The sequence below is a fragment of the Chroicocephalus ridibundus genome, chromosome 7, assembly GCF_963924245.1.
Source record: "Chroicocephalus ridibundus chromosome 7, bChrRid1.1, whole genome shotgun sequence".
Taxonomy (NCBI): domain Eukaryota; kingdom Metazoa; phylum Chordata; class Aves; order Charadriiformes; family Laridae; genus Chroicocephalus; species Chroicocephalus ridibundus.
The window spans coordinates 12977658-13000532 of NC_086290.1; the positions used below are offsets into that span (position 1 = coordinate 12977658).

A 22875-nucleotide genomic window follows, 5' to 3' on the forward strand; every position below is an offset into this window, starting at 1 on the left:
AGCCATCTGCATTTTACAAGTTATTTATTTATTTTTACTCCTCATGAGAGTGGTATCACTGTACATCTACCTAGCAATTTACAGGTATTTTATTTGAGTGGAGTTTGATGTCTGTTATGATGAAAATGTCAATGTTCTAATGATTAAATTGATTTTTTTCTCCCCTGTTCCAGAAACAGCATAGCTGCCTCAGCAGTGTGTGCCTTCAATCTGAGTGCCATTACTCAGGCATTTAATGGCCCGTTCCGTTACCAAGAAAACCCAAGATCAGCCTGGCTGCCAACATTAAACCCCATCCCTAATTTCCAGGTACTACTGCTGCCCTTTGTTTTACTCCAGTCGCTTTTACCTTCCGACACTCCACTGGGCTGATTTGTGCGGGGCTCATTTTTCCAGGTAGACCCACAGTGAAGAGAAATTGTATTTCTCCATATTCATGAGTAGTTTAGTTTGTGGAACTCCTTGCCGCTCGTTTTTGAGACCATGGGATTATCAGTTAAGGGCAATTTGAAAATAATAGAACAACTTCAGTCACTTTATGCCCAGATTTGGTCAGTGCGGTGCAGAGTATATGTGTGACAGCCCCAGCAAACCTGAGTCTTCTGAAGCATGAGCCCATTTTACAGCTCAGCCCCTTCACACCTGGAGAATCCTAGGGAGGATGGATTTGTCTTCCTATCCTCGCTTCCCATGGTGAATCCTTTCAGCCCAATTGTGTGAATCTGGCTTTCCTTTATTATGGCAAAGGTGCTGAGGCTGCCTGCAAGTGCCATCTGCCTTCAAGCTGGTGATGTCAGGGACCTTACAAAAAGGACTCTGCAGTCACCTGAAATCTCAGCAAGAGCAGATGGGAGGCAGGTCCACACTGCGGGCAGGGATGTGCTTGGGTTCTTGCTGAGGAGCCTTATTTCTCCCCCTGAATTCCCTCATGGCACCTGAGTGAGGGCTTCTGGCTGTACAAGGTGGAACAGGTTTGGGCTCTCAATCACCCCCTCAGTTTGGTGCACTCAAAACCAAGAAACAAAGCTTTGCCGAAGACTTTTTTTCTCTTTTCTTTTCTTTTTTTTTTTTTTTTTTTTTTTTTTGAGTTTAGTGGGAACATTAAGGTTAACTGAGAATCAAGGGCTTTCTGTCCCTTGCTGGGCTAACCCAGGAGTATCAGATAAAACGTGGAGTGCAAAGATTGCAGCAGCAAGATGAAAGAAAAGGGTCAGAGGAAAATAAGAAAGGAAAAGGAGGTATGTGTCAGACAATAGGAAGATTGCAAGAAGAGATTAAGATGTTTTTCAAGTACAGGAGGAACAAGAGGTCAGTGAAGGGCCTTCAGGAGATGACAAGGGTAATTTAGTGACAGAAGAGGCAGATATTGCAAAAAAATTAAATTAATTTTTTTGCCTCAGTGTTCACAAAGGAAGATGAGGGAAGCATGCCAGAACATTTTTTTTCTCTTGCAGAGAGGAAGGAGAAATACTGAAGGATACAGAGGATCAGGGCAGTGCAGATAATCAGGAAATTAGAACAAAACAAAATAAAACCAAACCAGAGGGATGCTGTGTCAGCACACAGGCTGCCAATAGACCAAACGGATTATCTGTGACTTGATGAGAACAGAAAACAAAACCAATAATGACATTCCTGCCACTGGGACTCCTCCTTCAGTGATGCTCTAGAAAGGAAAGTGAGCGGGGAGAAAAGCATCCAAAGCAAGACGGTAGTGTAAACCAGGAGTACAGGACACAGCAGAAGAGAGAGATCTAAAAACTCTTTAGAGTGTGAGATGAGTCATGAACTAAAAAAGACCATTGCAATAGGAAAAAAAACATTAAAACCCACCTAAGGACAAATCAAAAGCCACTGATGTTTCCTTAGTCTGGGTACTCAGGAAGATGCTTAAGTTGGTAAAAAAGTGTCCATGTTCATAGGTGGTGGCAATTACTATCACCCTGTTCACCTACTTCACACAAGCTCCAAAATAATGTAGGGCTTAATACACCAGCCGTTAGGATCCATATTTATTGTGTAAATGTGAGCTAAATTCCTGTCAACTCATTTTAGCACGTCGTAAGAGAAGCTCTGCATGGTGCACAGCGGAAAGGCAGCCACGCTGCAAAGAGTTACTTTGGTGCATGTGGAGACTATGCACATGGGAAATTTGTACGCTGTAGCTGGAGTGCTGTAAATCTACATCCTAATTGACAATATACCGACTTCTCTTCCAAAGAAAGCCCAAAAACATGGACCCAAATTGAAGAACAAGAAATTTGTGTGTTTTTTTCTAGGGAAATTACTTAGGTGTGAGCTTCACTTAGTGAGAAGTGAAGTTGTCCGTGGACTGAGTATGGGAGTTGGCAGGATTTCTAGTTTGTACCGCTGACTCCCCTGGCCTCGGGCAGGATAAATAACCAGTCACCCAGCTGTCTTTTGGAGTAATTGATCTTCTGCCCATTGTGCATGGTACTGTGGGGAAGAGTGAAGATCCAGCCCTGCCTACAGACACAGACCACAGAACTGCATGGAGAGTTTAATCTTGCATTGTTTTTTGAAAATGCTGAATTGTAGAGATTTGCGTGAGATAGATAGAAATTCAGGCCTTAAAATGCGCTATCCACCTGGTAGGACTTATGCTGGTGTTTCAAAGACACAAGATGAGCTCTCTTCTTTCCTCCTATTCTGGATGAACAAGGGCATTGAATCCAATTTCGGTGCACCCCTTGGTGCTGGAAGATGGGTGGACACGGGTTGATCTGCCCTTTGCTGAGAGAAGAGCTGCGTGTGGGGAGGGGGCAGCTAGTGGCTAACCTGCCTGGCTTCAGATGAAGCTGGAAGGGTCTGTTCAGAAGGGACCACATTGGAGAAAAGCAGTGTGGTGAGTTGGGCTCTGTGGTGCAAAACCAACCTGGTTTTCAGGTTTTTTAACCTCCGTTTTTTGTGAATTGTACAGACTGAGATACCAAGTAGAATCTGAAGATTATTTGAAATCCTTCAAGGATTTATCACCACAAAAGCTTTCTCCCCAGTGCTAGCTTTAAATCTTTCTACAGCTAGTTTTAATTCTTTTATTTTCCTCCTCAGTTTGTTAATGCTTTTTGCCCTTCTGGTGTGCCGGCTCCAGGGTATCACAAAGGAAGGAAACACCACATCGCTGGTCAGTGGGCCAGCTGGGAGAAACATTTTTAGAGTGGGCTACAGGCCAAAGCTAGGCTAAGGACCTATGATCAGGCCCAGGGCCTGATCCTGTGACCCTCATACAGACCCATCTCCCCAGGAAATCAACAGGACTTTGGGTTTCAGAAGAAGAATTTCAGGGTTTGGTCTTGGGTGCTGGAGAGGGGAGAAAATGCAGGTGCTGATGTTCAATCTTCCATGTTTAGTGTGGGACGCTGAATGATGACAGCCCTAATGAGAACCTGACGGAGAGAGTCCTGCAGGATGCGCAGCGCTTGTTCCTGATGAATGATGTCGTGCAGCCGGTGACTGTAGATCCGTACGTGACTCAGGACAGCATTCGATTTTCCAAACTGGTGGTTGATATTGTTCAGGGGAAGGATACTCTCTACCACGTGATGTATATTGGGACAGGTAAGAGCATCGGGGCTTAAGAAAGTTCCCTCGTAGACCTAGCAGCCCTGGGACCCCAGTCGTGACATCATTACACAGTTGTCATTCAGTATCATTTGGGCACAAAACAGCATGGAAGTTAGTTTGCCTCAGTAAATTAAAAGCAGGATGGAGAACTTGAGGCAGAGTCCCAAGTGAGCAGACCATAAATCTACATTGTGTTTAAAAACAACAATAACATTTTTCTCCCTTTTATAAAAACATGTTTCAACCCATCAGACTAATACATAACAGTGGGGAGGAGCAAAGGTCACTGAAATGCTCTGTGGTTTCGTGCACGTAAGTTGCCTTTCTGCGCTATGACATACTCATCTCCAAATAAGCACTAATAATACTTAACCTCCAGGCTTGCACAAGGTTTTAATTATTTCTTTCTTTGCACTTCCGTGTGCCTGCTGCTGTATGACTCCCAGTGCTTTCGGGAACGGGCATGCACTGAAATGTAATGCAGATGGGGAAGCTGAGGCAAGTGCTTTTTTTGTGGTAGCATAGCGAGCCAGTGGTAGAATTAAGTATAAGATTTAGTCTCTTGATTTCTACTGCCATCCTCTAATTATCAGGACACGTTGCCTCTTCTGAAAAGCACGGATATCTTGGATAAATGAAAGATGCTGAAGAAGGACAAAGCGTTATAAATGGTTGTCTTAGCCTATATTCGTACTAATGATAGAGGTTAAATTAAATAGTTTGATTAATCAGAGCATATGGCCAGCCTCATGGGTATAATGTTGTTATCCTCTATTGCAGAAGCTTTGACTTTAGAATAAGATGGATTGCCTCCGTGTTAGTTTAATCTCACATCTGAATGCAGAGTCACTGCCTCATTCTCATGTTACCACCTTCCAGGACTGTGTCATAATTTATCCAACTTTTACCACCACTTCAAAAGTGATCATCTTGGATGTGTTTTAGTAACATCCCCACTGTGGGAGCTTCTATGTACATTGATTATGATAAGATTTTACTTAAATGGAAACACAGCATGGTGCTGCCATTTTGATATCTTGGTATTTTAAGTGAGGAGTCCCAGCTACAAAGCCTGAGAGAAAGCTGGGATACTTTCTGCCTCATATCATTTGTGTAGAGAGGTCTGCTCCTTATTCGTGTTTGCTTTCTGGCCCCGGTGAGTGGCGACTGCAGAGTGAGCTCTGATGGACCTTCTGCCTCTTCAGTAGAGACAGCCCTGCCCAGAGGCAGCCCTGGACATAAACCCAGTCCTGGGACAAACCGAGCCAAAACTTGGGCCTCGGTCCTGTTCCAGACTTAAAGCCCCCCTAAGTAAAAGAGAAGCTTTGCACGGCAGCCAACCCCGCCACTCTAAATTGCTGAGCTTTGGCAGCAATACAGAAGTTATCGGGATAGAAGGATTAAGCTTCAGGAACACCCGGGGCTGACAGACCCCTTTGGGGTTTTAATGAAAAACGGTGTGGTTGCCGCCTTTTCCCCAGCATAAATCTCCCACAGTTTATTAGATCTTTAAATTATTTAGGTAAGAAAGAGCACTGTGAACACAAGCATATATGTTTCTGTATATGTACCGCTCATGCCGTAACATCCCCTTGTCAAGCTGGCAGGACGGCTTCTTCCAGGAAGAGGATCAATTAGATCTGTGACCCATGCAGTCATTACGGAGGCCTCTGAGATTTCCGGCAGTGCTGCTGCATCTGTTGTCATTTGTCATGGCATCAAATCACACCGATCTGCTCCATAAACCAAAAGAAATATAGACTCGGGGCACCAGAAATGATCCCTGCTTTCTCGGGTCACCTTGCTGGTAACGGGACGAGACTCTTTTCTGCCTCAGTGCTACAACTGGGAAATATTTCCAGGTACTCACTCTCCAGATGGTTCACATCCTTCTGGTTTTCCATTAAAATACATTCATAGATGGTTTCTGTAATATCTGAGAACTGCTGAGGGTTGTAACCATGTAGCTGGAGCTCTCTCTACCATGGGCAGCAGGTGACCCAGAACTAGGTTTAAAGCAGCTGTGTGAAGATGACATTAATATTTCACTCCTTAGGCAGGTATGAAATGAAGTCAATGCCTCCAAGATTTACTTGTGCCTTGTTTCTTGTTCCATTAGAGTATGGCACCATCTTGAAGGCCCTTTCTACCACTAACAGGAGCCTGAGGAGTTGTTATTTAGAGGAAATGCAGATCCTCCCTGACGGGCAACGGGAAGCAATCAAGAGTCTTCAAATCCTACACAGCGACAGGTCTCTCTTTGTGGGCTTAAATAATGGAGTGCTAAAAATTCCTCTGGAGAGATGCTCCATGTACAGAACAGAAGGGTAAGCAAATTTATGGCTCTGATATATTCCACTTCAGCCTAAAAACAAAAGCACCGGGGAAACATATTCCAGTCTGATTTGGTTTAGAATGCTTTTTTTCATCACTACAAGACAAAAGACACTGTTGGAAATGCATCTCCTGACAGATACATTCATGACAGGAACAATGAGAATGAGCAATAATTTTTTTTGTAATATTAATTAATCCTCATCAGAAATTAATTGTGTGTTTACCACAGAAGGACTTGCAATATTTACTGCCTTTTTTTTTTTTTTTTAACTTGACATTTCAGTGTTGGTTTTATTAACTCAGTGTGTTTTGCTGGTGGTTCTTATTGGCAATATGGCTGCAGGTTTCTGAATTTGGGTTGCAGCCAGCCTATCCTGGCTTATCCGAGTGATCACCTCTCAAACATCTGATGAGGCAGGGCTGAGCTGCGTGGCAACTTGTTATTGCTTTTGGAACCCAATAGCTCATCTCAACTATGTGTGACACCTCTCACACCTGGATAGATTCTCTGCCTTGATTGTACCTTTTAAAAGGAGTAGGAAAAAAGACTTTTTTTTAATTGTCAGCACTGGCTCCAGAGCAGTTTTCCACCCAGAAATGTGCGGAGAAGGATTTTGCATCCAAATGGTATCCCCCCGTTTAAGCAGGTGAAAGAGTGTGATACCAACCGATTGAGACATCTGCTCAGATAATCTCCCTGAGTGTGCAGTGGGGTCTGCTGTGGGTAATTGCTTGTTTACATGTCTTAAAAACAGTCTGCCTTCTCCTCTCTTGCTTTTGCCTTGCTTTCCTCGACAAGAGTTTTGTCTGCAACTGATGTCCTCTGTGCTAGACAAGAGGAATTTGTGAGTGACGTCTAAATGGATTCCCTCTTTCACGGCCTACTGCAAGATGTCCCTGCCCTCTTGCCAAAAAAACCCCAAACTGACATAGAAAATGTCACCATCATTTTACTTTCAACAAGTAGAGTTTATCAATCAGCTTGTACTAAATTCATGTCTGTCTAAATACGAAAACGCCAGCTCTTTCTGTTTTCACTGAAACTCTTAATTATCCATTTCAGAAACTACAACTTGGTCATTACTGCGAGTTTGACACAGAAGTGTTTAATGTGTAAAGATTTAGTTGCTTATACAGACAGGCTGACACAGAAGTGTTTAGTAAGAGAAAGAGAACCACAGCTGGAAAATGCCATCCTGTCCTCAGCCCTTAAAAACAGAGATTTTAAAAAGGTAGAACATAACAGCTGTCATCTTCAGGCTGTCCTGGAGAGCTTCAGTGTGAGAGTATTTATGTGTGTATACATATATATGATCCAGTTTCAAGAGAAACGAGTTCTTCCTTTTCTTTCTTTTCCTAATCTTGAGTTCAGTTTTCCAGTAATTTATAGATCGTGTCCTAGTTTTCAGCCTGCATAAGTGGTTTGTATGGCACTTCCATTAAAACTCAAATGGTGGAGGTTAGCTCAACTGCCTAAAAAAGGGACAAGCAGGGAATTGTCCCTTCAGTGGCTGGAGGGCAAACGGGTGGGGGTACCACACGGGAGCACCATCTCTTTAGGACTTGAGAGCCGCAGGGCAGTCCCCTGCTAGTATAAACTTATCCCAGCAAAACAAACACCCACCTCCAAAGAGGTTCCCTTGCGCGCTGGTGGCCACAAACAACCTCAGTTTTATGCATTGTATGGCACTGAGTCCTGGCTGAAATTCCTGGGAAGCTTGTGTACCAATGCTGTTTTTTTCTAAAACAAACTTTCTGGAGGCATTTTTCAGTGAAATAAGGAAGTGGTCCAGCTCTTCGGAGGTTGGAGGCTCAAACTCTGCCTCCATTGCCTAGTTTCATGATAGGGCCTCCTGACAGTGTGGTGGGTGTATATGTTTGGCGACGTGGAAGGCCAGAATTTGTTGAATTCGGGTGCTGGGCGGGTAGTGTATTTGTGTATTGCAATGGATCCTTTGGCCCATGGCTGAGTCTTGTGGAGGGACTGCGCACTTGAAAAAAGGAGGAAAAAAAGAAGAAAACTTAGGAAAGCCAAGGAAGGCCATTATTTATTTATTTATTTGTTTGTAAGGATATTTGTGACATTATTATTACTTTTTAAGCTAAGCCATTTTTTTTGTAGGAAATTATTCAACTGCAAACTTTTCAGCTGCAAGTGTCGGAACCCTTTTTCCCCTTCGCATCCTGGCTACGTAGGTGATAAGTCAACTTGGCCTCCTTTGGATTTCTTTCAATACTGAACTGTATCGAGAAGGATGTTTTAATTTCCTCCAGTGCATTCCACCTGGCACTTCTCCTGGGCTGTGATTTATTGCTTATTGTTGTGTCTATGTTTAATACATGCCAATATACAGCCACCACGGGAAGAAGGGCTCCCACCCCTACAACACCCCCCGCTTAGTTTTTCGTCGTGCTGTGACTTCTTGACTGGCCTCTCTGAAAAGCTCTGGTTTCAGCAGTTTTTATAATCTAATCGTTTTGATGGAGGCTCAGGAAACTTGGAGGTGATGGAGAATTTGTGCCTCCCAGGCAGGAATACCACAACGCTGTTTGTTTTCTTTGGCTCTGCCTCATGTTATCAGGAAACTTTGCAGCCTTTTGCACCCTGGGGGCTGATGTGGCTTTGTGATTGCTGACATAGAGCTCTTCCCTTCACCCTGCCTTCTCCCTTCTCTCTGGAACAGGCGATCTCGTATCGAGAGAAAATTGATCCTAGCATTGATCCCCTCCAGCGATCCTTGCCACTGTGCTGCTTTAAAACCTTGGGGCTTGGTTCCGAGGCTCAGAAATGAGGCAGAGGAAAAAGCAGCAGGGAAAGGAAGAGGTGGAAAGGGAAAAGGATTTCTGCCATCTCCTTTACTGTTTGTTTATTGACACGGCACCAATTTAATCTCTTAAATGGTGGCCAGTAACTCAGCCCCATGTCTTGATGTTGTTTGTTGACCCAATATATTTCTGGGTGTCTAAGCAGTGTTTTGTGTGTGCCCACTGACCTGTCTCAATCTGTCTTTTCAGAGCAGCCATTCTTAGCAACAGGGCAACGGGAAGACATCTGTAATGTCAGCTGCCCAAATTTACAGGCTGGATTTGGCTGCAGGGACCTTGCCTTGTGCGTGTGTTTTCCTGTTGTGCTTCAGTGCTGCCGTTCCCCACTCTCGCTGAAGAGTGTTAGGAAGATGTCCAAGGCGAGCAAAACCTACAAGCCCTTTGAACACACAGCATGTTTTGAAGGCTGCTTTGCTGGGTGTGCTTTAGCTTGGCTGTGCTTGCTGCTGGATTTTGCATGGCTTTGAAATCTTTGTAACCTCCCTGCAATTTTCAAATGAGCTTGGATTTTTACCTCAAGTTGCCCCCAAGCTTTGGGGAGGCATGTTTGGAGAGCCAGCACTGCAGCTTTATCACTGACGCCACCGTATCTCTAGATATGTGCCTGAACAAAATCCTGAATCTGAATTCGAGAGAGGTGAGGACTTCAAATCTGGACCATTATTTTCAGGTGGGACGTATCTGTGGGGGTAGTTTAATAATTTTTTCAAAGGGTAGGCTGAAAGTATTCATTTTAGGAATTGCAATCAAACAGGTAGGAAAATGAAGCTGGTTGTTGCAGGGAGCACTTTATGATCTCTCTGTGTTGCCCCTTTGCAGCATCAGGGCTGTGGGCCTTGGAGTGATTTTGTAGCCATTTTTTGATTATACATTCTAACGAGGAAAAGAAAATGTGTTTGGGAACAAGACCAGAGGGTGTCTTGAATACCCACCTTTTCTGCTCTCACTGTCCTGAGCAGTTTATTTTAATGCACTTTATGTTGATAATCATAGAATCACAGAATCATAGAATGGTTGGAGTTGGAAGGGATCTTAAAGATCATCCAGTTCCAACCCTCCTGCCCTGGGCAGGGACACCTCCCACTAGACCAGGTTGCTCAAAGCCCCATCCAGCCTGGCCTTGAACACCTCCAGGGATGGGACATCCACAACTAATAATCAGTCTTTCCTCTTCCTCCCTCCAGTTTTCTGCATAAAATTTGCAGTTTGCATGATGCAGGTTGCAGTTTTGGGACGTGCAGTGTGGTTCTAAGAACAGTTTCACTTGCCTGCCCTCTCCCTGTCATGCTGTGCTCACGTGTGGGCATCCCATCAAGGTTGTGTGAGTGCCACCTCAGGTCAGCCTCATGCCAGTGGAGATACTCCTGCTTCTGAGGCTATGGCGAGAGCCAGATCCTCTTGCGTGCAGCTGTGACACGCTCTCATTTGAACTCTGCCCGCTTTTCTGACCTGGTTGCGGTGAGTTTGCTGTTGAGTGACGCTGAGCTTTTGCCCTCCTACTTGGCCTAAATTCTGCCGTACATCCCCTCTGGGCCGTGGTGCTTAATGCAAACCTAGCAGAAATGACTCAGCTGACAAGTACTCTTATTTGCTGACTTGAGTTCTGTGTGAGGAACACAATCCACCTCTAAATAGCCCTGGGCCAGTGATCAGACAACTAAGTACATATAGGTGAGTAACTCCTGATATGGCTCCAGGGAATTGTCGGAAGAAAAGGGTCAGCAGCTGCAGTAAAGAAGCAGAGAGTTTTTTGCCGTCTTTCTGTCTTCCGTGCTTGCCTTCCAGTGTGGAAAACTGGAGCTCCAAGGACGGTCCCTGTACTACTTCCACACCACACTTTAAGGGGGTTGAGATACCACATGGAGGATTGCTGTGGTGGTTATTGTTGTTTTCTTTTTTTACTGCTTGTGTAGTGTAAGATCCTCGGTAAAAAGGGAACAAAGCAGTTGAATTTAAGATTGCAAAACCAGAATTACAGGACAGGACTGAAATTGTTGCGGAACTTTTGGAGGAATAATACAGTCTGGGAAGAGATATGAAAATTCCCCAGTTTGGGGGAAAGAGTGAATTGAATATGGGCTGGAAATCCTCTGACCTCTTCATCAGAATGACGGTAGTTCCTTGAAGGACAAACAAGGAACTATTGTTGGGTATAAAGCACGGGAGAGAAAATGTTAAAAGAGGTAGGGGAGGGAACAAAGCAGAGACTGTTGTTCTGTGGAGAGCAGCAACCAGCAGATTGCTGAGGCGATGTTGATGGCCTGACTGTTCATCAAAGACCTCGAAAATCCAGCCCCTTCTTCTGAGCTGAGGATGTGGAAAATCTGGCTCAGATTTTGTTTTGAAAATCTTCTCCCTGGGTCTTAAAAATTATTCAACACGTTGAATATCCTTTTAAAAATAGAGGCAAAAGGAAAGGTAAGAGCCTACAAAAATGTTGTGATAAAGCCTAATCATCAATTTCCATCTGCTTTGGCTGATATGGCCTCTCCAGAATTAAGGGAATTAGCTAATTATTGTACCACCAATAATGCTGAAAAGCTTTGGAAGACTTCATAGGCAGAAAGGAGAGTGTTCAACCCAATCTTTTGTCATCCACAGTATCCAATAATACATCAGAATAAATCACTAAACATCTGGTTTGGCATTCTGGTTGCATTTAAGTAAATAGCGAGACTCCCACTGACAGAGAAGGAAGACATCAAACAGAACCATGATCACTGAAGCTCTTGGAAAGAATGAAGTTTGGTAGATGAAATGGATCTGTGTTCTTTAAATAGAAGTGCAAAATTATACCATTTTCTCTATCCTGAAAACACATTTGCATCTGCTGTAGCAGGCAATTACTGCCATTTTCTTTAATGTAGCTGCTTATATATGTAAAGTTAAGCACATCCATACTATTTGCAGGATATGGACCTTTAAGATTCAAGGGCATGGTACAGGTCTAAGAAACCTGGATTTCGGGATAGCAGTTGAAGAGCTTCGTTTGAACGGTCTGGGAAAGGGATATGGCCAGGTGTGACTGAAACTGGAAAAAAAAAGAAGGCAAGGGTAAGCGGTAATGCAGTGAGCAGGGGCATGTTTCCAGTAAGATGCCAGAGAGATTGGTTTTCAGTTTCATCTTATTTGACATTACCTTTAATGGCATGGAAGAAAGAAAATAGCGTACTTTGTAGATGGCATTTAGGTATGAGGGAATCACAAATAACAGTGAGGAGAGAAATGCAATGTCGGGCCAGGAGGGAAACCAGCAAGAGGCTGAGTTTGAGGAATAAGCCTGTGCTGAGGACGCCGGTGTTTGTATCGCTGAAAAAGAGAACAGAGGATGAAAGAGTGGAAACGAGCTTTGCTTCAAACCAGATGAATTATTACAGTTTTTCCCATTTCTGTTAAATGCTCAAACCAATGGCAAACTTTACATTCATTTTAAGTTGTCTGAACACTTTTAGGCTCCTACTTTTAGCTCTGAACTATGTAAATGGTCCCGAGTGGATGGTACTCTGGCAGAAGGGGAATTTAGTAGTAGCCAGAGTCTGGGTTATACAAGTGCTGAAACAGATGAAGGTCACTGCAGAAAAAGCAAACCAAAATCAGCTAATTTCAGGGCTCACTGGCTTTTGTCTCCTTACTATCATGACTGGGTTGCCAATTTGTTTCGGGGGGGCTTTGGATTTGCTAGGAGGGAGGAAAAAGCAGGGAGGCTGAACGTGCCGAGGGCTTTTATTTGTTCCTTAATTTTTCAAGTGTACTGCCAGCGTGGCTCAGCTCGCGAGATCGGGAACAGTTTAGTGCATGGATCCCTTTAGCTCTAGCAGGCTGGCTTTAGGCCAACTCAGATCAATGATGTCTAAAAGTCATTACCATCTGATGCCTGCTAGGTGGGCTGTGTGAAATTAGTTTCAACACAGCGGCGACTGACAGGAAACCAGGTAGTTTTCTTGGAATATGTAATGTTAGGATGACACTGATGCTATTGTTATACAAACAAGATTAATAACTAAAGCTACCAGCAAGCCCCAGGGCAGATATCCATTGCATCCGTCAATTCTTGCCATTTGCGACTATTATGTCATAAGATTTGTATTCTAGGCAATGGTCATGTTCTGCTGATGCAGAGTCTACAGCCTTACTGCTGCCATGGCTGGTTTGCTTCATGTCTCAAGCTTCCATTCAGCATTTGCAGTGTAAAACAAGAATGTGTCCAATGTTAATACTGAATGAATGTATTGCTGCAGATGCATCATTAACTTTTTATTAGGAGTTGTGCTGTTTTACCTGTTTGGGGAGGAGGAAGTGTCTGGAGCCAGAGCAAATTTGTTATTGTTGGTTTAAGTTTAAATTTAAGTATATATAACTACATAAAATATGTATGGGTTGTAGAAAAACATAATATTGTACCGTCCGGTGTCTTTTACGTGTCAAAATACCTAAGTACTGTAGATCTATGGGAACACTCCAGTCTGCAAAGGGATAGGGCTGGATTTCAAGAATATCCATTTAGTTAAGTGATGTTGTCTCTTGTTAAAAAGTGGAATTGACATTTTTTGATGCTGTTTTTATAGCTACGTGGGAAAAAGCAGTGGGGAATATGTTGGCGGGACCATTTTGCCCCTTATACATTGTTAAAATAGCCCTGCATTGGACAAGAGACGTGTTAGATCCTCAGGGTGTAGTAGGTGGTCTAATATTTATTTGCCTTTTCCAACACACATTAATCTACAAAGGTTCTGTCTAGTTGAATCTACATCTTGTTGAGCAGAAAATAATTACCTAGAGCTTAACAAAATCCAGCTTTCACAAAGGAGCTGCCTGAATATGGATTACTTTGTGCAGCCTGGGTGACAACTGTAGACTGTTTTCAGGTTTCTTTATCATCACTCACATTTCTTTTTAAGTTTTCTGCCTTTGCAGTTTTCATTCCCTTCCTAAGTACCCATTTTAGCATAATTTGTGTTCTTAAATCGTCAGCATCTTGCAGAGGCTACGTAAAGCACCTGTCTGTGTCCCTTGCAGTGGGTTTGCTCTTGCCTAAACCACCCTTTTCCCCGTACCCACCTACGCCACCAGACTACAGGAGTTTGCCATGTTCACACAGAAGTCTCAGATCTGCAACCACAGAGCAGAAATGCAGGAGCAGAGCACATCTTAATCTGACAGCCGCCTCCAGACACTGACTGACACAGGGCAGAGACAGGCAATAACACTTGAGTGCGCTGATTTGCCCAAGCTGCCTTTCCAAAAGGCTGTCTAGTCCCCTCTGCCTCTTTCCATATGGCAGCCCTGGAGGGCATGTTTTCTTAAGGCTCAAAAGCCTGCTGAGGCTAGGAAATGGTTGTGCTTCGAAATCCAGACAAACATGCCTCGCGTTCAGGAATTCCTTCTGGCTATTCCTTTCATTAGGACTTTAATAGTATCCGAGTTTCTTGTGGATGACTGATCCCATCCCTGGTAGTCAGAGGCCCTCTGTACTTCTGTTTTTATTAGAGGTCAGTTTTGTTTGGCACAGTGACAAGAGTTTCTAATAATGTTTGTGGAACAACACATTCATTTTTTTTAATAACCTGCTTTACTGATGCAAACATAAATCCAGATTTAATCAGAGTTTTTCTTGGGATGGCATTAATCTTCATATTTGAATAAATGCAATGTTGTTTTATTTCACAGCTTTAAAAATAAAAATAAACACCTATCCAATACAGAAGTCGCTGTTGCTAAAAGATGATGGAATGGGATGTCAGAAAGTAAGAATTGGAATAGTTTGTTGCGTAGATTGTGCAAGGCCATAATCTATAAAACACAATTGGCTCATCAATGGACTTCAGTTTTAGAGGTTGTTTTATACCATGGCTTTAATTTATTCATTCAAAACAGATCATGTGCAGAGCAGCAATCACTGATGCTAAGCGTGTGGGGGTGATAAATTACACACACACACAACACACGCACAGTTGAGCTTCTCCGCCTCTGCACCCAATATCAAATGCCAAAATACCAAACCTTGTCTGTCCAGATTACCATCAACTGTAGCCCTCACAGTGGTGGTACCTGTGAGCTGTAGTATGCTCTTCCCGAGTAGTGCCCTGCTCCACAAATAGCCGCATTAATTGCTTATGAAATACATGGCTACTCGTCTTGAGGAAAGGGCAGTAGCATCTGGCATGCAATACGTTGTATTCACCAGCTGAGAAATGAAGCTGCTACTTGACCAGCGTCTGACTAAAGCAGCTCAGTTCCACTTGGCTTCTCTTCTCAGTGGGGAAAGATAATGGATTTGTACAGATCACTAACTCATCTCTGCAGTTTGAATTTTTAAAGGTATCAAAATTGGAGGGATTGTTTGAAGGTCTGGTGCTTTTTTCCCCTTTCTAATCTTATTTTCTTAAGCCACGAACATCCTTTTGATTCGTGTTCTTCTCTTTTCATGCCATCTGGCTTTAGGGAAGACAGAAGTCCGCTCTTCCTTGCATGGGCTATTGAAGTTGTCAGTAATTGTGATTTGGTTGGCTGGAAGCTAATATGATTATTTGTTTAGTTCATCCCCTCCGCAGGTTGATAGCAATGGGACAGTAAGCTAACCTTGTCAGGACATGTCTGTCTGCCAAACACAGCCTCGTGCTTGCAACTAGCAGACACAGCTAAAAACCCCCTTATTGCTTGAAAAGGGCTGTTCCCTTGGGGTTACCTGCTCGAGGAGTACAACAAATTTCATTGAGTGCGAAATTCTCAGATCTTATTCCCCAAAAAGAGCAAGGTGAACTCTTGTGCCGCCTGTGCTCTCGAGATCTGAGCACAGATGAGCGTAGGTTGCTCAGCGCCTTTTGCAGGATCAGGCTTATAAATGTTTGCCCCGCACCAGTTGATAGCAGTGTGGTCTCTCTGCCTCTAATGAACTAACTGGTGATGCCCATGGGGGTTTAAAGGACCAGGTGCTATGACAGCTGTTATGTTTCCCTGGTGAATGTGATGTTCATTGCAGGTTCCAAACTCATCGCCAAAATTGCAGAACCCTCTTCTGGCAGAGCGGCAGGGTTTTGTTAGCAAGAGCAGTTTGGGATGAGAGATTCTCAGTCTTTGGGTCTAGAGCCCTGCCTCTGCAGATCATCACATCCTGTCATTCCATTGCCACTTGCTTTTAGTCATCCAAAAGGAGTGAGAAAGAGGTAAATGAAAAGAGAGGGAATGAAAACTGGGAGAGTAAGCGCATCCTGGCAGATGAAAGGAGTCCTTCAGTGTGAATGCTCTGGATGACAGTTTTGTGGCTTTTGTAAAAAATGGCATGGTTTTGTGTCTTCTGTCTGATAGTAAGAATGGGAAGAAGCTCTAGTAATTCTTTCTTTCCTTTCGTCTCTCAAAGCCTGATATCATGGGTCTGGTTCTATTGATTTGGTGATCCATTTATTAAACAGTCTAAAGATTTTTAACTCTCTGGGGAAAATGACCAAAAGATTAAGTTATTTGGACCCAGAGCAAATTAAAGTGGATATGAAAAAATTTTGAACTACGTTTAAGCTTTAATGAAGATTCTGAGAGAAGACTTAATTCAGGCTATTACAAAAAAAGGAGATCTTGGGCAGGACCGGCATCTTGGAAGCAGAAGCCTTTTTACAGCACATGCTATTCATGAAGGCTCAGCACCGCCAGGCTTCAAAGGCCCTGTAAAAACTCTTTTGAGTCGTAGGTAAGAGTTTCCATTGACTTCAGTGGGCTGGGGATAGCGCTCCACTTGCACAGTCTTAATCCTTTATGTTATCCCAGATCACTGCTGTAGAAATGATTGCAACAGCCAACAACAGAGAGGCTTACAGCTCCCAAACAGCAGGCAGCAGGTGAGCTCGTATGAGTAAGATCTTATTTTCATGCAAATGTCCTTGGTAAGTGAGAATAAGGAACCGGAGAGAAAAATACCTTGAATAGGAGATACAAATGGAATTGTTTTTCAATTGAGTGTTGTCAGTGTATATGCCTTTATGCCTCAGATAAGACATTTATTGTGAGGCAATGAATTAAAGTGAATTGCTATTGATAGTAATGCCCTGTCTTAATAAATCCAACCTCTCAGATATCCGTCAAGAGGTATTCTCCCGAGTCCTCACTGAATGCTCTACGGCCAGAGGGGAACTGGGAGCATGAACCATGCGGTATCACCACCATCTTACTTCCAGAAGTATCCCGCTTTGTAGGATTTCATTAACTAAGTCATTAGCATTAATATAGCCAGTGTTAACCTGCTATGCTTGGGTAATCTTCTGGGATAATGGGTTCCCTCTACCTGTGTGAATTATGATGGGAGACAATAGTGTGTCATTAGTTCCTTGAGGCATTCCCAGCCTGCCACTTGGGAGACCCAAGTGTGGTGTTCCCTGTGTGTATGGTACGAAATCTGGCCCCACTGAGCCAGTGGCAGAAGTCCCATTGCCTTTGAAACATCAGAATTTCATTATATCATGTAAACTCCTTTGTATCTTATTTCACAGTATTTACATAGTGCCCTGCGAGACTTTGGGTCCCCCGGCCTGTGTGAGATTTTTCAGTGGTATCATAATACGAAATGGTCTTTATATGTAAACATTCCAATTTATTTTGTATTCTCAGAATAGGGAAATGCTACAATATCTTTATATTTTCCACACCATGGTGCCTGATCTACTAAGAATGACAGCATATTTCTGAAGCATTTTGATCTGTGCGTGCATGTATGCATACATATATTTGTCTTTTGGTGTGTGTTTGCTGGTGTGGTTTTATCTTTTAATGACATAAATAAGGACATATATTCTAAAGATATTGTAAGGATATAAATTAGGGTGGACTTTGAAGTGTTCACTTAAAGTATTTGCCAGAAATGTTGTTCTCTTGCATTAATGCACATTGTAATGCTTTTTCGTGCTTACAAAAGGGAAAAAAACGCAGCAAATTGTGTGTGAGTAAATACACCCTTAAATGTATCGCTGTCAGCTGATATAATAGGTTTCTTACCAGAGTTGAGGCAGACGAGTGGGCTCCAAATCCTGAAGGGAGGCAGACAGCATAGCTATTTTGTTTTTAGATTTCATATGGTTTTGAGGGCCTGCCGTCAGATGAGGAGAAGTCCCAGGCTTTGATGGTTGTTAAATTATGGAGTGCTCGTTTTGACAACCCAGCGGAGCTCGGGCTAGGTAGGAATTCACTGCACCCAGGATGCAGAGCACGGGGCTGGTGCGGGATGGCCGTAGCTCCCTACCAACAAGCACCACACCGGGCTTTTGCTGGGGCCTGTCATGGTGGCCTTCTGGCGGCTCTGCGGCTCGGTTACTGATGGCCCGTCAGCTGGGGGTCAGTGGCGGCGGCGGGGGATGGCAGGCTGTGATCCATTGAGTGCACCGTTAGGGATCTGTAGCTCGCCGCTCTCAGCCAAGAGCAGCACATTAGCTACATGACATACATTATGATAGTGCCAGCAAAGTGGTCAGTGCCTAACCGGGATATATTGCAGCCTGCGGAGTGGCTGAGGGCTGCAGCACAGAACATATGGAGATTATTTCCTGAATTTATGCAGCACATGTTTTCCTATAAATTAAATTCAGGGAAAATGTGTATCATAATAGGGTGATGCTCACAACAGCCTTCCCTGTTATGAATTACAATGACCTCTCTCAGCTCGCTGGGTGCCCAGCGAAATGGCTTCATGCAGTTGGAAACAATAGCATGTACTTTTCAGGGTCTGAAAGCCTGACCAAAAGGCTCTCTGACTAAAAGCAGGGATTTTTTTCTTCCCCCTCCCCCCTGTTGCTTCTCTCATTCTTATTCTTCTCTCTAGAAACGGCCCAGTTCCCTCCTGAAGGGCTGAGCTGCCAAGAGGCTGGGCAGATGCCCCAGTGTCTGCTCTGTGATTAACTGGGTGCTGCCCCAGCTGAGGGCTGCCCTGGATGGCAAGGGCAGCTCTGGACGTGGAGTCAGCCCCACTTCATGGATGAGGGTGGTGTGGGCTGCCAAAACAGCATAGGAGTCCTTAGCGAGAATAATGAGCAAAGCAGGACACGTCCCTTCTGTGTCCTTGTACTGAGGATCCCAAGTCTTTTCTAGGCAAATATTTGATGTTCTGTTGCCTGGGGCTGGGACAAAATCATCTCTGCCTTTTCCTTGGATGTGTTGAAGCAGCTGAAGGAAAAATGTAGTAGAGACAGTCATTGTAACTACCTTCCTAAAGCATGAAAGATTAAGTCATGTTCCTAACAGCTCCGTGTGTGAAATCTTTAGTCGAGGAAATGTAGGAGCTGCCATGTGGAAGCAAACTGGAAACTCATAATTAAAATATAAATATATACACATGTGTCTCTGTGTGTGTGTATTACACACACACACGCACACACACATATACATGTAAAGCAATCGGTCCCAGACAGCAAAACCATCTAGGGTTTGCTTTGGGGCAAATTGCTGTGGAGTCGGTACAGACTGATAGAGTGTTTTCAGCTGTGCTTAAGGGACTTGCTTTTTCATTTGCAGCTGATTACAGGCTAATAAGATTTCAAAGATTTCTGGGAGGGAACAGTTCACATCTCATTGCATTTGATTTTTTTTTTTTTGATGTTTCATTTATCATACTGATACCTACCCTTAGAATAAATTTTATTACTCTCCTGTTTAGCTTCTTGAACTGAATTTTTCCCCCTTGCTGCTGTCTAATTGGCAGTTTTCAAATCATTTGGGACTTTTGGAAAGATCCTATCAGCCTTTTGTGTGACAGAAGAGAATGGATCATCGGAATAAAAAATCATGTTGCGAATCTTTTTAGGTTTAGTCCTCTCTTCTTTGTCTTTCAGTAATACATGCATGATGTAGCTTGTACTGTTATGTTTTCTTAATGAAAATTAACAATTTGAAAGCAACTCATGGGAACAACCAATGCAGCTGAATTTTATCGGTACAGACTAATTCTGTGACTGACCTTCTCTGTTTAGCGGCAGTACTAACCTAGTTATTTTTCTTTAGCAGCTCACATGTTGGGAACACACACTTAGCCTGTAAATATGGATTCAGGAGGAAAATGAATACAGCAGTGTTCAAAGCAGCCAAAAGCTTAGAAATAATGTTCTGCTGTGACTTTTCCAAACTGACATCTTGATGCTGGGATTATAAATGAAACCATTGTTCCAGCAAAGGCCAAGACTAATAGAAAGCCTTTATTACTGGTCCATTGGCTAATTGTGCTTGTCTAACCCCTTTGGATGGACACAGTGTCAGAAAACATACTCACAGAGGTTGCTTTGTGTGAGATTTGGCCTGCTGAGTGATTACATGGGGGCACAAAGATATCTCAATGACAAATGTTCTTTGACTAAAATTTGTAAAGTCATTTTCTTTCCCTAGGCCTTGGAGAGGAGTGAACTGATTTTTAATCTGCAGCTTCTATGAGTGATATTTGCTTTGTGTTCTATCACCCTTCTACTCAGCCATTCTTCCCTTCCAAGCAGGTAAACCTCTGCTTAGAAGAAATTGTTTCTTCTGCTGAGCCTCGGTGCAGTTGACAGCTGTCATATACAAGCACTATACTTGAATACGTGTCTTTAGAGCTAGACAGTCTTAAAGAGCTTTAATCTTTTCTCTTTGTACATGCAGGGAATGCCTAGGAGCCAGAGACCCCTATTGCGGCTGGGATAGCAAGCAGAAGCGATGCACCACCATTGAGGATAGCTCCAACATGAGCCTGTGGACTCAAAATATTACAGAGTGCCCAGTAAGCGGAAGGAGTGGAAATAGTTTATATATGTTGGTGTGTGAGTGTGTGCGTATGTGTAGAAGGGAGAGAGAAAGTGAGTGTGTGCCAGCCTGATGGGGTCCGGCTGTTAGGAGAACATGGAGAGCCTATTATCTGTGCACAGCCACTTGTTTAGAGCACAGAGACCCCAAATTTATTTGTTTGCTCCAAAAGGGGATCCTAAAGTAAGCATTCAGTCCTCCTCATGCCCACCCATGCCTTAAGAAGATTGGATCATGCTGTTGGGTTATTGCTGAGAAGCGTGTAAGCCCCAGATGAAACGTAAGCTTTCTCGGGGCTGCTCCACTGTCTGCACCATTTCCTTGGCTTCCCTGCAGCTTGGGGAAGTCAGAATAGCTGATGTACAGCGCCCTCGGGCAGCATCCAGTTCATTTTCTTCTTGGATCCCTGAGCCATGCCCAGGAGACAATGCTGGTGAAGAAGTGTTGCGCTCCAGGAAGAGGCATCTAGGGAGCAGCAGAGAAACAGGGCATGTATGGATGGTTTGCAGAGGGAACAAAAAGATGCAGTATGTACTAGAGAACAAGAGGGAAGGGGAGAGTGTATCCAAGAGAGGGAGCGTGAGAAGAAGACTGTTCAGTTCTAACCTTAATTTAGCAAACCAAAGCATCGGTGGGCATGAGGACGACTGAATGCTTGCTTTGGGATGCCCCTTCTGGAGCAAACAAGTAGATTTAGGGTCTCTGTGCTCTAAACAAAGTCTATGGGATATTTCAAGGAGATGGTCTTCTTTCCTTGCCCTGGTCTCCATGAGATGCATCAGCTAAAAATAAGTGTCACTGCTTGAGTCAGTTTGAGTTGGCTCTCCAGCTCCCTTCCAGCCCACCCAACCTCCTCTGACGACACTATCCAGTTCCTGGCTGTGATCCCCAGAAGCCGTCTGGCCAAATTTAATTCCTGCTGCTTGAACTGTACCTGCAAGGTGGCTGGGGAGGAAAACCAGGCTTGTTAAAAAAATAGCGGTGGAGGAGAAATTCTCATTAATGTCCGTCGTTATTATCTAACGTCAATTAGCATGTTAATACTGCTAAGTCCAGTAGATAGAGAGAGAAGACTGGATGGTTTATATCTTCAGTATGCTATTTCTGTCTGGAGGTGCTGCGATGTTTATTCCCCTTATCTTCCTTACTTCTCAGATATTTTCCCAGGAAATATTAGTCATTACTTCAATCCATCCTCAGCTTGGCAGGCTTAAGTTTTTCACTGCTGGATTCAGAGGCTTGTGTGTTTATAACCCTCCTGTGTTGAACTGGGATGCAGTGCTTCTTGATTGACCATGCTGTTATCTCGTCCTGCTTAATGCCTGTGTCTGTTGATAGGTGTGTGAGGTGTTAATCCTCTAGTTTGAACATGTCTGCTGTAGTGCACACTAGGGAACAGGCTACTCCAGATCATTGTTTCAAGGTCATAAAAATCCAGCGCAGAATATTCAGGAGCTTTGGCGGTTCTTGGGATGCTAGTTTTACATTTGTTTTAGCATTTCCATTGTAGATTATTTTCCGTTTAGGTGCTCTGATTCTGGCACATACATCAGCCTTGTGCTCTTCAACTGATGGGCTGCCAAGCTGTTTAAAATCCACATGCGAGTGAATTCTTTCTCCTCTGCTCCTTGCTGAAATGAATTCACCTCTGGCATGGAGTGGGATGGCTCATTTAAGCACCTACATCAGCAATATCCAAGTATTTCCTTGTGTTCAGTGCAGGATAAAGGTTGTGGTCAATAGAGGCAAGAGTCTGGGGCAGCATGTGCAAATAACCACTGGAAAGGTAGGGGAATGCAGTGACCCAATGTCAGATTTCGCTGCTGAAAAAGGCCTGTCTGGGAGTTTAGTTGGATGAGTTACTGTCTTAAGAAGTCCTGGCTTTTCTCACCCCACTTTCCTGGGCTGAGCACCAGGCGTTCAGCTGTGCTGGTACAGCTGTATGTGAGATCACACTCAAGTGTGACATGGCATAGATTAAAAGCACCCCTCCCAAATAAACTTTTCCTAACCCAGATAGTGTCAGTGAGTTCTTCTGCAGCCTAGCCCACAAACAGATGTCCTGGCACAGCCGAAGGGACTGGCACGCAGCAACTTTTAAAGCCAGAACTGGCATATTATTGAATTATATCCTACAGGGGCCAGGCATTTGTGTGAGTCAACCACAACACTAACACAACTTGACTGCTGCTCTTGTGCAAACATGCTCGTTCAGAGCTGGTCTGAACAGCTTTGTATAGCACTACATTGTACCACAGATGCCCGCTCTCCAGCTTTAATAGTAAGGGACCTTAGATAAAGGGTTAATTATTCACTGTTAACATAGTACCTTGGGCAATGGTTAATATATGTTATTAGCAGGTAACGCCCAGAACCTCCTAAAGG

General features: G+C 43.7%; 1 protein-coding gene across 5 annotated transcripts in view; it reads left to right on the forward strand.

Moving 5' to 3' along the window:
* Window positions 1–22875, forward strand: part of SEMA5B (semaphorin 5B) — a 277400-nt gene that overhangs the window by 212495 nt on the left and 42030 nt on the right. For all 5 annotated transcript variants that reach the window (XM_063341108.1, XM_063341109.1, XM_063341110.1 and 2 more), the window contains 4 exons: window positions 174–309; window positions 3372–3579; window positions 5705–5912; window positions 20350–20467. In XM_063341108.1, the coding sequence (XP_063197178.1) occupies window positions 174–309; window positions 3372–3579; window positions 5705–5912; window positions 20350–20467 (670 nt within the window). The remainder of the gene's footprint in view (window positions 1–173; window positions 310–3371; window positions 3580–5704; window positions 5913–20349; window positions 20468–22875) is intronic.